The following is a 13,531-nucleotide window of genomic DNA, read 5'->3' as shown; positions in this document are numbered from 1 at the left end:
TCTACTTGAATGGGATGACTAGACAATCTGAAGGCCAAGTTCGAGGTGCATCCTCTAACCCAGTCTCTCGAGTCTCCAGCTGTGCATCTGGCTTCTCTTTGCTCATCTTCTGATTCTTATACTGTCTTCTGTCCAGCCATCTGGCCTTACCCCCTTCCTCTGCTGGCTTCCTGCTCCACACTCATCTGTCCGTCCACCTGGCCCTGACTCATTCCTCGCCCTGACCTTGCTTCGACATTTGCTTTGACTGCCCTATCCATTTCCTCAGCCTAATTCTTAATTCCTGGCTCCCACCTCCTCATCCAAACTTGGCTAAATCCACTTTGGAAAACCAAGGCGAATGGAACTGCCTGGGAAGAATTTGGAGAATCTGCAGCTCTGTCCTTCCTTTATTCTTGAGAGCCAGGATAGCAGCTGAGGGCACATGTGGGGAGAAGTGTGTGTGTGTATGTGTGTGTGTGTGTTCTGTGAGACACAGCCGTCTTGGACTCGGTCATTTTCTCTGGGAATGCTAGCATGTATATTTTTGATATCGTGGTGTATTCTTTCTTTTATTTGTTCTTCCGTGTCTCCTAGAAACTGTTCTAAAATTTAAAACCCAGAGGCATCTTTCCAGCTTCCTTGCATGAGCTGTGTTTTGACCTCTTAAGAGGTTGTGGCAGGACTTCAGCTCATGGTGACTTTACATGAAGTGACATCTGATTCACTTTTAGACTGCATTCCACACCAATCTGCCCGGCCCTGCAGTTTATGGGCTAACTCCTGTTGTCTTTCAACGTACGGAGCCCTATTAGATAGTGGGAGTTTGAGTCTTGTCAAGGAGGCTGATTAAGCCACAGTCAGGGACAGCAGTCCGATGTGTGAAATGGGCCAGACCTTTCTGAACAGCTCTGGGAGCTGCTGGTGCTTTTCTTTTGGGGGATAGGGTGCTTGCTAACAAAGCAAACACATTTTTTTCTATCATGGGCTAGGCCTATGGTGGTAACATTTGGCACGTTGAGTAACACAGAACATAGATAACTGTGAACAGATGGGCAACTATTAAAAGGTTTGAGGGGCTTTTATCATTTCTCAAATGGCCTTCACCCACCTACAGGATACCCAGTTCACTTGTAAGATTACGTAAAGGATTCAGTTAAATTTCGTCTTTTTTTTTTAAATTGCGATGGAAGCAAAAGCTCTGACGTTAAGAGGAAAAGAATAGATGAGAAACTTCTAATTTTGAATCCTCTTGGGATTAGATGCTGATTTCAGCTGCGCAGAGAACACTGCCCCATATTTTGAAAGGGTAGCTGCTGGCAGTTTCAGAGGAGATGACTTTCCAAAACAGACAGTGAACTCCCCCATCCGTATCTGATGACCATCTGACATTTGGACAGAGAATTACAAAGCCATCCATGTGTTTTGATACGTATAACCTTGCTTTTAAAAATGGCAGTGGCAAGTCATTATGCCTAAGCTCAAAACTCACGAAATACAAAATACAGAAAATAAATGCATTACCTGGTTCCCAGCAGCCACAGGAAATCTTTACACACCTTAGAGAAATAAAATTTCCCCACGCTCCGGGGCAGTGTGGTGTGTGATGCAGGAACATACTAGTCCTCTTTGGCTCAGAATGATGCTTGGAAAGTTCAAAAGAGTGAGGAGGACTACGGGCACTGATTGAGATGAGGCATGTTTCCCTCTCTCTGGGGCAGCAGCCTGATTTTGCCCAAAGCAGTCAGGTTGGTGTGGTCAGAATTATGGTACCCATACGCTGGTTCTCATGCACCTGGTCAAATTAGATTGGGTTCCATTCATCATATGTAGCCTTAATAACATTACATTCCAGGACCAGTAATTTTAAAGTATTTGCCCTGCGGACACTAAGTGTAGCTGTCTAAGGTCTGTTTGGAAGCAGGAAGAATAGATACTGAGCCCCACTTTTATTCTTAATCCCTTAGTCAGCTTCAGAACCAATTTGCCCCAGCCAAGAGGGTTGGGTGACTGAAGATCCTTTTCTCCAAAACCCACCCCACCTAAAACTAAATTTTCTTTAAAAATAACCAGCAGCAAAGGGAAATAACCATTTTTATTATTTTAAATTAAAACCTCCACCATTTAGAATAATTGTAATTTAAAATAATTTGTCAACAAAGACACAAACAAATTATAATAAGTAGAAGACAGTTCACTCTTAGAGGTGATGGTCTGAGTGATGTAGCGTGATGTTCTCATACTTCTGTGCTGGGCTCTTTGGTTTAAGGTAACTGAGTAAACCAGGATTATCAGTGGTTTTAGGGTTCCCTGGAGAATTAGACTTTAACAGCAAGAATTATGGGAAGTAGTTGAAATATACTATTACCAATTAGGAGAAGAGTTGTCAGTATTATGAGATGTATATTCGTGGGCTTTTAAGTAAGTACTGGACCTAAATTACATTGTAGAACAAAGAAGCATCCGAGGAGACACTTGATGATGGGGTAAAGAGTGTGAATATCTGCGCATTGCATACAAGGCTTGTAAACATCATTGAATTGAATAGAAAATAAGCTCAATAGAATTTGGGTTTTTTTCCTGCCTCGAGTTTTATGTCTTGTTGAATTTCACCTACTTTCCTGACATGTAGTACTCTCCAGGTAATGAAAGCCATTCCGAGCCATTATTGTTTTCCTTTTGCTGCCGTTCAGTTTAATGGTGTCAGCTTGCTAATCCTCCCTGACTCTCACATGGCCTCCATTTGTGCCGTGTTTTTCCAGAATGGCAGAGATGCAGGGGCTCGTGGAAAGACTGGAGCGGGCAGTCGGCCGACTGGAGTTGCTGTCTGCAGGGTCCCACCGGCCTCCTGGGGACTGTGGGGAAGTTAATGGTGTCAACGGAGGTAGGGCTGCAAACTATCGTCATCACTGGTCTATGTGGGTCACTTAATTTTGTCCCCATCATTGAGTTCTCAAGACTGACTTCTGTCGACTTTCTTCACCTCCCCTCCTCCTTTCTTTGTATGTGACCGTGACATTAACCAGATGCAAGCGAGCCCTGAAAAAGAGAAAAGGAAAAAAGTTTCAACCTACAATCCACAAAAACTACCTGTATCTGTGCCTGTTAAGGGCATAATCCATGAGTCAAATGTTATTGTTCTTTCATTTTAGTGTTTATACTGCTCTTTCACACTCAGTGACTTTATATATTATCTCAGTGATTATCAAAAAGAAACGAATGTTCTTGATTAGAACGTAAATTGGAATTATTCTGTACATTTTAATTTTAAAGAGAATGAGTCATTAAATTTAAGAACTGCAGTTTTAAAGGAAGAGAGACCGATGTGAAGCCAAATACTACTTCCGTGTAACATGATGAGATCACGTTGTTTTGCTTTTGCCTATTCCTAACCAAATATATTTTTAAATGATATGCTAATACCACCCTTTTCCAAAAAAATTTTTTTTAATTACAGGATCAAACCTATAAAAAGTTAACTGCTTCTTTAAAAGGATACCATGCATGGCAAACTCTCTAAGTTATCTACAGTAATTTTTCCAGCTTCTTGTCTAAGGTTGCAGATTTAGCAAATGTGAAAATACAGGACACCCAGTTAAATTAGAATTTGAGATAAACTGCATTTTTTTTTTTTTTGGTAGAAGTGTGTTCCGAATACTGCATGGGATATACTGCATGCTACACACTTATTCTAAAATTTTATTCATTATTTATTTGAAATTCAAATTTAACTGGACGATCTGCATTTAATCTGGCAACTCTATTCTTGTCTCATACGCATTTCCTCCTTATCTGACCCATTTTGAATTTTGTGAGGCTTTTGGGGATTGAGAAAAGCCTTAGGGAAGAGGGGGCTTCAAAAAAAGCTTTCACCGGGCAGGATCCACATTGGTGCTTCTAGAGTTTCAGGCGTATTTGGAGCTGTGCCTTGTATTACATGCCCTGGGACAAAAATTACTGTGTGAGCTCAAATGCACAGGCTGGTTTTTTCCTTCCCCCCAGAACATAATGAAAATTAAAATGCTTTGAATGAATTGGAAGGGGGTGTTGTTTAAAGGAAGGCTGCCAGGGGCCTGTAAGTTTTTTCCACATCAACTGAGACACATCTATGATTTCATTTTAAGCCTCTTTTTGTTAACTATACAGCTGGCATATGAGATTCAATAAATCTTATTTGTAAGAAAATATTTTCCTGTTCTCTTCAGTAACTTTGTTTCCTTATGCCTTTGGCATCAGATGATCAAGAGACATTTCTCTGAGACTGCTGACCACAAATATAAAGCCTATGAATACATAAAATAAAGTTAAAATCCAACTCCCAGGAGATTGTGTAGTGATGTTGAGTAAAGGAAAAAAAACCCCAAAATTCAAGTAATTTGAGGCTCACTTACTCAAAGAGGTACTAGACTACACTTTGTATTTTCTTCATGAAAAAAGAATGTCCTGGGAAAATTAATAAGCTAAGCAAAATTGGGAGGCATGTAATTAAATTACTTGAGTATTTAAACACATATTTTCTATTATAGCAAATTATTCCAAACCAGTTATTAAAGTAAGGATTCTTAAAACAACCTAGCCAGCAATTTATTATCCTATTTGAAATGAAGAAGAAAATTAGTAAGTAGGTAATTAGTAAAACGTCTGAATGATATCCATCCTTAAAACATTTTACTTAATCCTGAGCAATATTGCTTTCGTTTCCTTTTAATTAGTCAGCTTTGGTAATTTTCTAAATTCTGTTTTTAACAACTCAGTAAGGACAATCTCTCACCTTAAATGTAAACATCATCATTAGGACGATGTTATAACTAAAGTTACATTTTTTTTTTAATTTAAAAAGAAACTTTTAGAAGGAAGCCAGTCCATTACACACCCATAGTGTGCACAGATCAAAGAACTGCCGTATGAGACTGGTGTCATAATGTGTTTTACGATACGTTTTTCCCCCACCCTGACAATCAGGTAGGTTTGGCTGAACAGTTGAAGAAATATTTTCATGCCTGCCAACTGACAAGTCCTGTGCTAGGTGCAGGGGATCTAAGATGAATTATACACAGTCCTAATCCTCCAGAATCTTTGGTCTCAATGCATTACTATTCAGGGCCTCATATGCTTTGATTAAGAGATGCTCAAAGGATGCAGGCTGGGGAGAAAGACAAGTCATTAAAGGCTGCCCGGAGGAGGTGTGAGCAGAACTGAGTGATGAAAGGAAATTGGAAAATATTCCCTTTTATCATTGTACCTTCTGCTATGTGGAGGCCTCCATCACATTTTTAAAACTTTCTCCAGCTTTAAACACTCAGCAGAGACTTCTCAGACCCACAGCAACAAACAGGTTTAGTTGTTTCCAAATGGACCAATAAGAAACCTTTGGGTTTGTACCCTTATGTTCTGGAAGTTGGTACACACTGTACTTTGAACTCGAGGATAACTCAGCTTCAATAGCTTGCTTGGAAGTTAGACTATAGGTGCAGAGAGCTGTAAACAACTGTTTCCATCACTATGTGGGCCTGTGGAAGTGGGCAACTGGGAATCAGGGAAAAGGAAGGAAGATCTACAGGTTTATGAGCATGGATGTTTCTGTCCAGTATAAGAAAGAGAACCCTAGATTTAGACTTTTGGCTTAAATTTTAATAGCCTGTGGTACTAAATTTCTCAAATAATCTTTCTCAGTATTAGGGATATGCAGTCAAGGACTTAGACAAAATTTTTCTGTTAATTAAAGACAAGGAAAACGAATATATGTATATTCATGTGTGACTGAAGCATTGTGCTGTACACCAGAAATTGACAAGTTGTAAACTGACTATACTTCAACAAAAACAAACAGACAAAAAGAATAGGAAAAAAAGGCAAGGAAAAGAAATGCAGAACACACCAGGTTGAGGGGGAGGGTATAGCTCAAAGTGGTAGAGTGCATGTTTAGCATGCATGTGCTCCCGGGTTCAATCCCCAGTACCTCCTCTTAAAAAAAAGTAAATAAATAAGTAAACCTAATTACCTCCTTCCCCCAGACTAACAAAAAAAATGAACACACCAGGTCGGGCCATTATCACTTCAGCTTTTATGGTAATTTGGCAGATCAAAATTCAGTGTGCATCAGTTACCCCAGCAATCATTTTTAAGTCCACCATCACTGCCATTTCTCCCACTGGGAAGTTAGGAAGGAACAAAATGTGTGCAATCAACTTCTTTTCCTACTTGTCCCAGAGTTCATTCTGACCTTTTAATTGTCCTGAATAATTTTGATAACTATTTGCAAGGTAGTTATAGCACCTGGACAGGTCAGTGTAGAAGAAAGGACACTGGCTTTAGAGTCCTAAGGCACGGTTCAGTTTTTGGCTCTGCCTCTTATTTGGTATAATGCTTTTAACAAGTCACGTGGTCTCTTTACATCTCCGTGTCCTCATCAGTCAGAGTGTGACAGTGCTACTTACCTCAGGGGTCTGCGGGAGAACTAAAAGAAATTGTGTAGGTGAAAGTGTTTACTCAGGAGGTTGAAAAATAAGAACACACTGTTTTCTTGAGCTGTTGAGAAGTATTTAGTAAGTACTGACTGAGTGAATGAGTGACTTAGCAAATAGAAGAAAGACATGATTCACATTGAGCTTCCATAAACTGCTGTATATTGAAACTGCCGTATATTGGCAGAGCAGTACCAGCTTTTCCCTGAACTACTGGGGAATAACAAAATACGCTCTTCTTCCAAAGGTGTGGCACCCTCGGTGGAAGCCTTTGATAAGCTGATGAACAGCATGGTGGCTGAGTTCTTAAAGAAGAGTAGGATCCTGGCTGGTGATGTGGAGACTCACGTGAGTACTTCCTTCCCCTATTCTCTGTAGAAAGGATGACTGCTGTTAAAAACTTAAAAGATAACAAAAAATAACAAGGGTTGGCGAGGGAATGGAGAGATTGGGGCCCTTGTGCTCTGCTGAGGGGAATGTAAAATGGTGCAGCCAGCGTGGAAAAGAATATGGCGGCTCCTCGAAAAATTAAAAATATAGTTATCATACAGTCCAGCAGCTCTGCTTCTGGACATACACCCAGAAGAATTGATAACAAGATCTCAAAGAGGTATTTGTACACCTATGTTCGTAGCCATGGGCGTTACTCACAGCAGCCCAAAGCGGAAGCATCCTGAGTGTCTGTTGACGGATGGATGGATAAACAAAATGTGGCCTTTACGTACAAGGGAGTATTGTTCAGCCATAAAAAAGGGAAATTCTGACACATGCCAAAACATGGATGAAACTTGAGGACATTATGCCAAGTGAAATAAGCCAGTCACCAAAAGATAAACACTGTGTGATTTCATTTATATGAGGTATCTAGAGTAGTCGGACTCAGGGAAACAAAAAGTGGAATGGTGGTTGCCAGGGGTTGGGCAAGGGAGAAACTTGTTTAATCGGTATAGAGTTCTAGTTTTGCAATGCAAACTAAACTCTAGAAAAAATTCTGGAGATCTGATGTGCAACAGTGTGAATAAACTTAACATTTAAACTGTACACTTAAAAATGGTTAGTATGGTACATTTTGTGTAGTGTATTTTACCACAATTTTTTTTTAAGTGCAGCCAGAAGAAAAGCAAAGTTGTAGAATTTCTGTCGTAGGTACTCTCTGGATTGGTAGAGACTTTTAATGATCTTTAGGCCAGCCTCTCAGTTTAGGCACTTTTTATACATTTTTAAATGTTTAGCATCCTCCCAAGAGGTTGGTCGTTATTTGCGTGCATTCAATGAAAATCTAATGTAAAAGCCAAACCAATTAAAAACCTGAGAGAAATTTATCACCAGGTTCTTCTTATTCATTTGCCTTTGTTTCTCACAGAGGGTTGAATTCCAGATCCATCTGCTTGTAGATTTCTTAGCAATGAGAGGGTCCCGGCAAAACCATTTTCAGTATAGATTCACAGAAAATCTGATTCTTGAATAGCATTGTGGTTTGAGGTTAAAAAAAAAAACCAACATAAAAAGGGATTCTCTTTTTGCTCCTTCTCTAATTAGACATTGTATACAACACCCAACACCAGTCTTCCAGGGGATCTGGTGACTCATGTTATACCCGTGGTTCCAGGCTTGTAATTAAATAGGTGCTTATCTCATCACGTTTGCAACGTATTTGTTCACCTCATCGAAGAAAAATGAAGATTCTTCTCATGGTCTCCATTTTTTATTAAATATCCCTGTTGAAATACTCTAGCAAAAGAGGGGAAACTCTGCTATACATGAGTTCTAGAAAAGTGTGTGTAGTAAGACATACTCACTTCAGATGTATCACAGAGCCCTAGAATTGCTCTAGTCTGTTCTTGAGCTTAATGTTTTTGTTTGCAAGCAGCGTGGTCTGCAGTAAGGTAGTGGCTGAGCTTCTTAGACTGAGGCATGATAGTACCTGAAAACTGCCATATAAAAATGGCATATTACCCCCAACACACTAAAAGAGATTCTTGAGTGATCGAAGACCATTTTAGTCTCTTGAACACTATTCCAATAATTATTGTATCTCTGTTGTTACCATTAATATTGACATTATGCCTCTGACATACACAGGACATTATAATTCTTATTAGTAATATCTTACAAAATTCTATGTAGTGTTTTTTAACTGGGGAATAATGAAGCCTATAAATAAGTATTTTTTTAATTTTAATTTTTTAATTGAAGTTTAGTTGATTTACATTGTTAGTTTCAGGTGTCCAGCAAAGCGATTCAGTTCTATAAATAAGCATATTTTTTAAAAAATGTGGGATTTGCATACTGGATAAGTCTCTTCAAATTTCATAGTAAACAGTTCCTTTAAATTCTTTTAGAACAAAGTGAATTATAAATAAAGTGTAGCTTGACTTATATGAAGTTTTTTCTTCTCTCCACTCAGCCTAGAAACTGTGACTCAATGGAAGCGATATTTTCAATAATGAATATGTAATGCTTAAAGAAATTTATGTTTTGCACTAGTTGGTTGTTTAAAAATGAGAGAAGGAAGGTGGGTAAAGAAAAAAGGAAAGAAAGAGAAAAGAAGGGAAAGAGAGAAAAACACTTGTCATCTGAAAATGCAGACTCGGAAAAGTCAAAGAAAAAGTCAGACAAAGAAAAGTCCTGGCAGCCATCGTCCATCTGCCCATCACTTTAATACACTGAACAAGTAGTTTATTTTTTCTCTCTTATAGAACCTTGTGTCACTGACATTAAGCTTGCAGCTGCTGCCTCTCATATAAGCCAGAAGTGGGGGTTGAACTTTGTTCCAAGAACACACCTGTTGCCTAGGAAAAAAAGAAAAAGAAAAACAACTCACATACCTGATTGTACAGTATGGAAACTTGAGAATGACACAAATGTGCATCGTGTTAAATCCTGTCCCTCTGCTTAAAAGCTATTTCCCAGAAACTGATCATGAATAAGGGCCGCCGAGCTATGATTTAACGTCTGACTTGATGTGTTGACTGCTGGTTGGGCTTAATTTACTGAACACTCAATAGTCTATTGACGGAACAGACCGCAAAAAAGGGGAGCTAATAGCTACAATTAGGAAGCTCTGCTGAACCGAAGAACACAACAGGTTTAGAAAAGATTAGATCTTGTAAAGCCTTCTTGTATGCAACGTAAACCCAAGGGCTTATTTAAATTACCCTTCAACTCAGGAACACTGACACAGCTTGCACCCTTTTGAAGAAAGAATAAACAAGGCATAATTTTATAATAGTTGCTTAGGGTAATATAGTCCTCAGTGTCAAAGGAAAGGGTCCCCTCGAAACTGGGCCTACAGGATTCTAAGCCCTTGGTCAGCCATCATTTATCCTTAAATAGACTAATGTGATTTTTTTTTTTTTGACGAAGCTGTCCTGTTGCTTTCATGGTGTATGGAACTAATCTCAGGTCTATGCTAAGTGATTTGGCAATCATGCAAAAACAACTGCAAATCATATAGCCCTTCCTAACTCAAGCTCTTTTTGGAAATTTATAGACCTTGCATTTTAGGTGTTGGTAGAAGTCTGGAACACTTATTTCTTATCTTGGTTAAAATGGATTAAAAAGAAGTACTCTTTTATTAATTGTTCAGTAAAAATGAGAGAACCTTATGCTCTGAATAAACCAGCCTCCGAAGTCAGCACTGTTATGACTGGAGCTGGGTTGCTGCATCACCCAAGAACTGATGGTCAGGCTGTGAGGTTAGTGGGGAACAACCAGATCAGACTCTGCCCAGATCTAAAGACCAAGCTCTTCTTCTAGCTTCCTGGACTGGCTTAGGTATGACCACCTCTGGTTTGCATACATAAAAAAGCAGTTCCATTTTAGCTTTGAAACTAAAATGATAAAATAAGTAATAATAGTAATAAAAATAAAACTCGCCTGACAAAGCTAGCAAGATGATGGTTATCCTCAGGAGATAGTGCCTGTAGGGGTAATCGGGAGACTGGGAATGTTCTAGGTCTTAATCTGGGCACTTGTTACACAGATGTGTTCAGATTGTGAAAAAACCCTTGAAGGTACACTTGAGATCTGTGCAATTTTCTGTAATGATGTTATACCTCAAAGGTCTGAACAGTTAGTCAACCCTCTTTAACTTGCCTTTGAGACAAAAGGCTGTGAAAACACAATAAAAACCAGGAAGACCAAAAAAAAAGGGAAAACTGCAATTTGAACAAAAGGGCAGTAAACTTCAACAAAGAAGTATGACACACTACACTTGGCAGGATTAAATCACACTGCACAGTATTGTGTTCTTAAGTCCCTGGGCCGTATAAAGGATGAAGCTTCACCTCATCCTTTGAAGACCATTACTGTAGCCCTACTTTTGATGGGTCATGATCACTCTTCTAGATGTTCCTAGAATGTGTTATTTATTTAAATCACCTACAAAACGTTTTGTTCATTTTATGGCGTGCCGATGAGGTAACATGTCCGAGGGGTTGGAAAGTAAGAGTGAGCTCTTCTTGTTTGTATTTGGATTTTAGAGCTGGCTCTGCTTTTTCTAGCATGACCTTGAGCTAGTTAGTAATGAGCCTGGACGACTCATTTCCAAGGGCTCTCAGGCCCCTTTGAGTGACTCACCCGTTGTCTCAGCGTAAATGCATGAGGGAGTTGTTCAGCTTCCAAATGAAGAGCTTGAGATAGGGCAGCATCATCACCATTAAAAAGCATCTTGAGCTGCGCCAGGGAAAGTACCTCAATCATCTGAACTTGCAAAACAAGCAGAAGGAAACACCAGAAAAAAGATACTCAGGAGACTCAAGATAACATATCATCCTCCTTCACGATGATATAGAAAAAAACTCAGGCTCCTTCATTTAAAAAGACCTTGAGGCCTCCATGAGTCTGTCTTGCTTGTCAGTTCTTTATCAATTCTTCCTTTTTGTGGACCTTACCTCCAGAATAAATAAATAATAAGCTTATCTCTGGAGTTAATAATGCAAAAATGTCTGCGTATTTTACTAATTGTATCCATATTCTTTTGATTTTTAGAAACCTTTTTATGAGTAATTTGTTCTTACTTAAAAAGTGGCCATTTGCATTTCTGGTGCTTTCTGGTCTAGGTCTATATAAAAACTCTCCTGCCCCGACACCAAAGAAGTCAAACAGTGACCAGAAGCACAAGCCTGGAGTGGACTCAATGAAACAGCCCCTTCGACGCAGGCTCCCCTCACTCTCCTGCTCACCTGCAGCCAAGCTGGTCCTCCCGTTAACTAGCTTCTTGCTAATAGTTCTAATCTGAACATTTATTCTTGTCATAACTAGACCTGAATACCTTGGCAGTCTCAAGCCCAAAGGATCTGTATGTCTTTCACATGCTCCAAATGGCAGAGACCTCCCCGAAATGACTTGCACAGAGAATTCTGCATCTAGATGTCATATAGGCTTCGTAGCAGGAATCTCCCTTCTTACAGTCTTAGCCAGTTACAATAGAATTATTAGAGGAGGAAATACCTTAGAATTCATCCATCCCAAGATACACCCCCTTTTCTTTGTCTTTCTGCCTGCCTTCCTTTCTTCCTCCCTCCCTCCTACCCACCTCCTCCTTCCATCCCTCTCCTTTCTTTTCTTCCTTTCTACCTGTCTTTCTCACTTTCTAGAGAGGTTAGGTGATGTAGGTGATGTGTTGAATACGACATCATGCTTCTGTGGCAGGACCAGGAATCTGGTCTCCAAAGTCTCCATCCGTTGTACTGGGAGATGCCTGGTTTTGACCCCCTTGGCTGCCGGGTCTCCCACTGCCTTTGTAGGCACCTGGATCACTAGTAAGAAGCGATGGCATTTGTCTGCCACCTCTTCCTGCCCACTGCACACTACAGCTCTTACCACCCCCCGCTGGTAAATTTCCACAATATGTGAGAAGGTCATAACAGTGGCTGGCTGAGGCCCGAGGGATGAGAAGACGGTGGAACATCACTGTAACTCATGTCTTTCATGTGTCTCCTCAGAGAAGGGCTGAATGAGGCAACAGGGAGAACTGTGACCTCCAGGACAGATGAGCTGTGTCCCTCAGGGGTCTTCACTTCTCCCCCATCACACTAGCGTGGTCTCCGCCTGGTCATCACTCACTGTGCTATTGACACAAACTTTGCAGAATTCGGAAAGGTCCCAGATAGATCGTCTCTGTTATCATTTCTTCCCGAGAACATGGAGAATTTTTATTCTCAGCATTAAACACGTATTTTGCTATTCAACATATGCCTTGACTCACAGCCCATTCCTGCTAAGTAACTCGCCTTAGTTGGACATCCTTGCGACTGCTTTTTAACTTAAGGATGTTTGCTATTAGAACATCTAATCCCTGTCTTTTTCCTTGAACATTCTAGTTTTCATAGCACATTTAGAGCCTTGGGGAGGCTCTAAATAAGGAGCTGGACTTGGAACCTAAGCATCTCTTGGGGGGAAGGTATAGCTCCATGGTAGAGTGCCTGCCTAGCATGCATGAGGTCCTGGGTTCAATCCCCACTATCTCCACTAAAAAAACAAATAAACCTAATTACCCCTCCCCCCCAAATAAAAACAAAAAAACAAAAAATGCCTTAAAAAGAAAACTAAGAAACATTACTGTTCCTTAATTTAATAGGAGATGTCTAAACATCTCTTGAAGGACCACCAGGCAGCACTACACACCAGGACCTCCCTGTTTACTCCACCAAAAATAAAATATGTCACCTAAATATTTTGCTGAAACAATGAAGTAGTTCTGTGAATCTCTCAGGTTAAGATGATGCCTGCCTTTTTTCCTCCTGAATAGGAAATACTTTTGGGGGAAATTTTTGCCTCAGTGCTTTTCTTTCTGCTTCTTAAAGGAAATCTTTTAAGGAAACCTGTGGAACATCAGTCCTAATTACCCCTTTCTGTTCTGCGTTCACTGGCGTAAGCAAAATGGGAACGTCCAAGAATGCAGGGGTGAGCTCTTAAGCATGATCAGGCTGCCGTGGTTGGGGGTAAGCTGTGTCGCCCACCGGCTGGCCCCTCTGGTCCAGTACCCGGGGGCAGGGTAGATTATTGAGTCACACAGGAATGGCGTTGGTCTACATAAAAACGTAACAAGAATCTGCAACGTCGTCCATGTCAGAAGCTCCTGA

At 40.2% G+C, this 13,531-nt stretch overlaps 1 protein-coding gene across 4 annotated transcripts in view; it reads left to right on the top strand.

Annotated features, from left to right (window-relative positions):
• CAP2 (cyclase associated actin cytoskeleton regulatory protein 2) overlaps positions 1–13,531 on the top strand; it is a 141,609-nt gene that overhangs the window by 41,814 nt on the left and 86,264 nt on the right. For all 4 annotated transcript variants that reach the window (XM_072945623.1, XM_006198618.4, XM_072945625.1 and 1 more), the window contains exons 2-3: positions 2,742–2,863; positions 6,691–6,791. In XM_072945623.1, coding sequence (XP_072801724.1) covers positions 2,743–2,863; positions 6,691–6,791 — 222 coding nt within the window. In that variant the 5' untranslated portion in view covers position 2,742. The remainder of the gene's footprint in view (positions 1–2,741; positions 2,864–6,690; positions 6,792–13,531) is intronic.

The sequence above is a fragment of the Vicugna pacos genome, chromosome 20 (genome assembly GCF_048564905.1).
Source record: "Vicugna pacos chromosome 20, VicPac4, whole genome shotgun sequence".
NCBI lineage: Eukaryota > Metazoa > Chordata > Mammalia > Artiodactyla > Camelidae > Vicugna > Vicugna pacos.
Note: the sequence above shows the minus strand (reverse complement) of the source record. Positions and strands in the feature narration are given on the sequence as shown.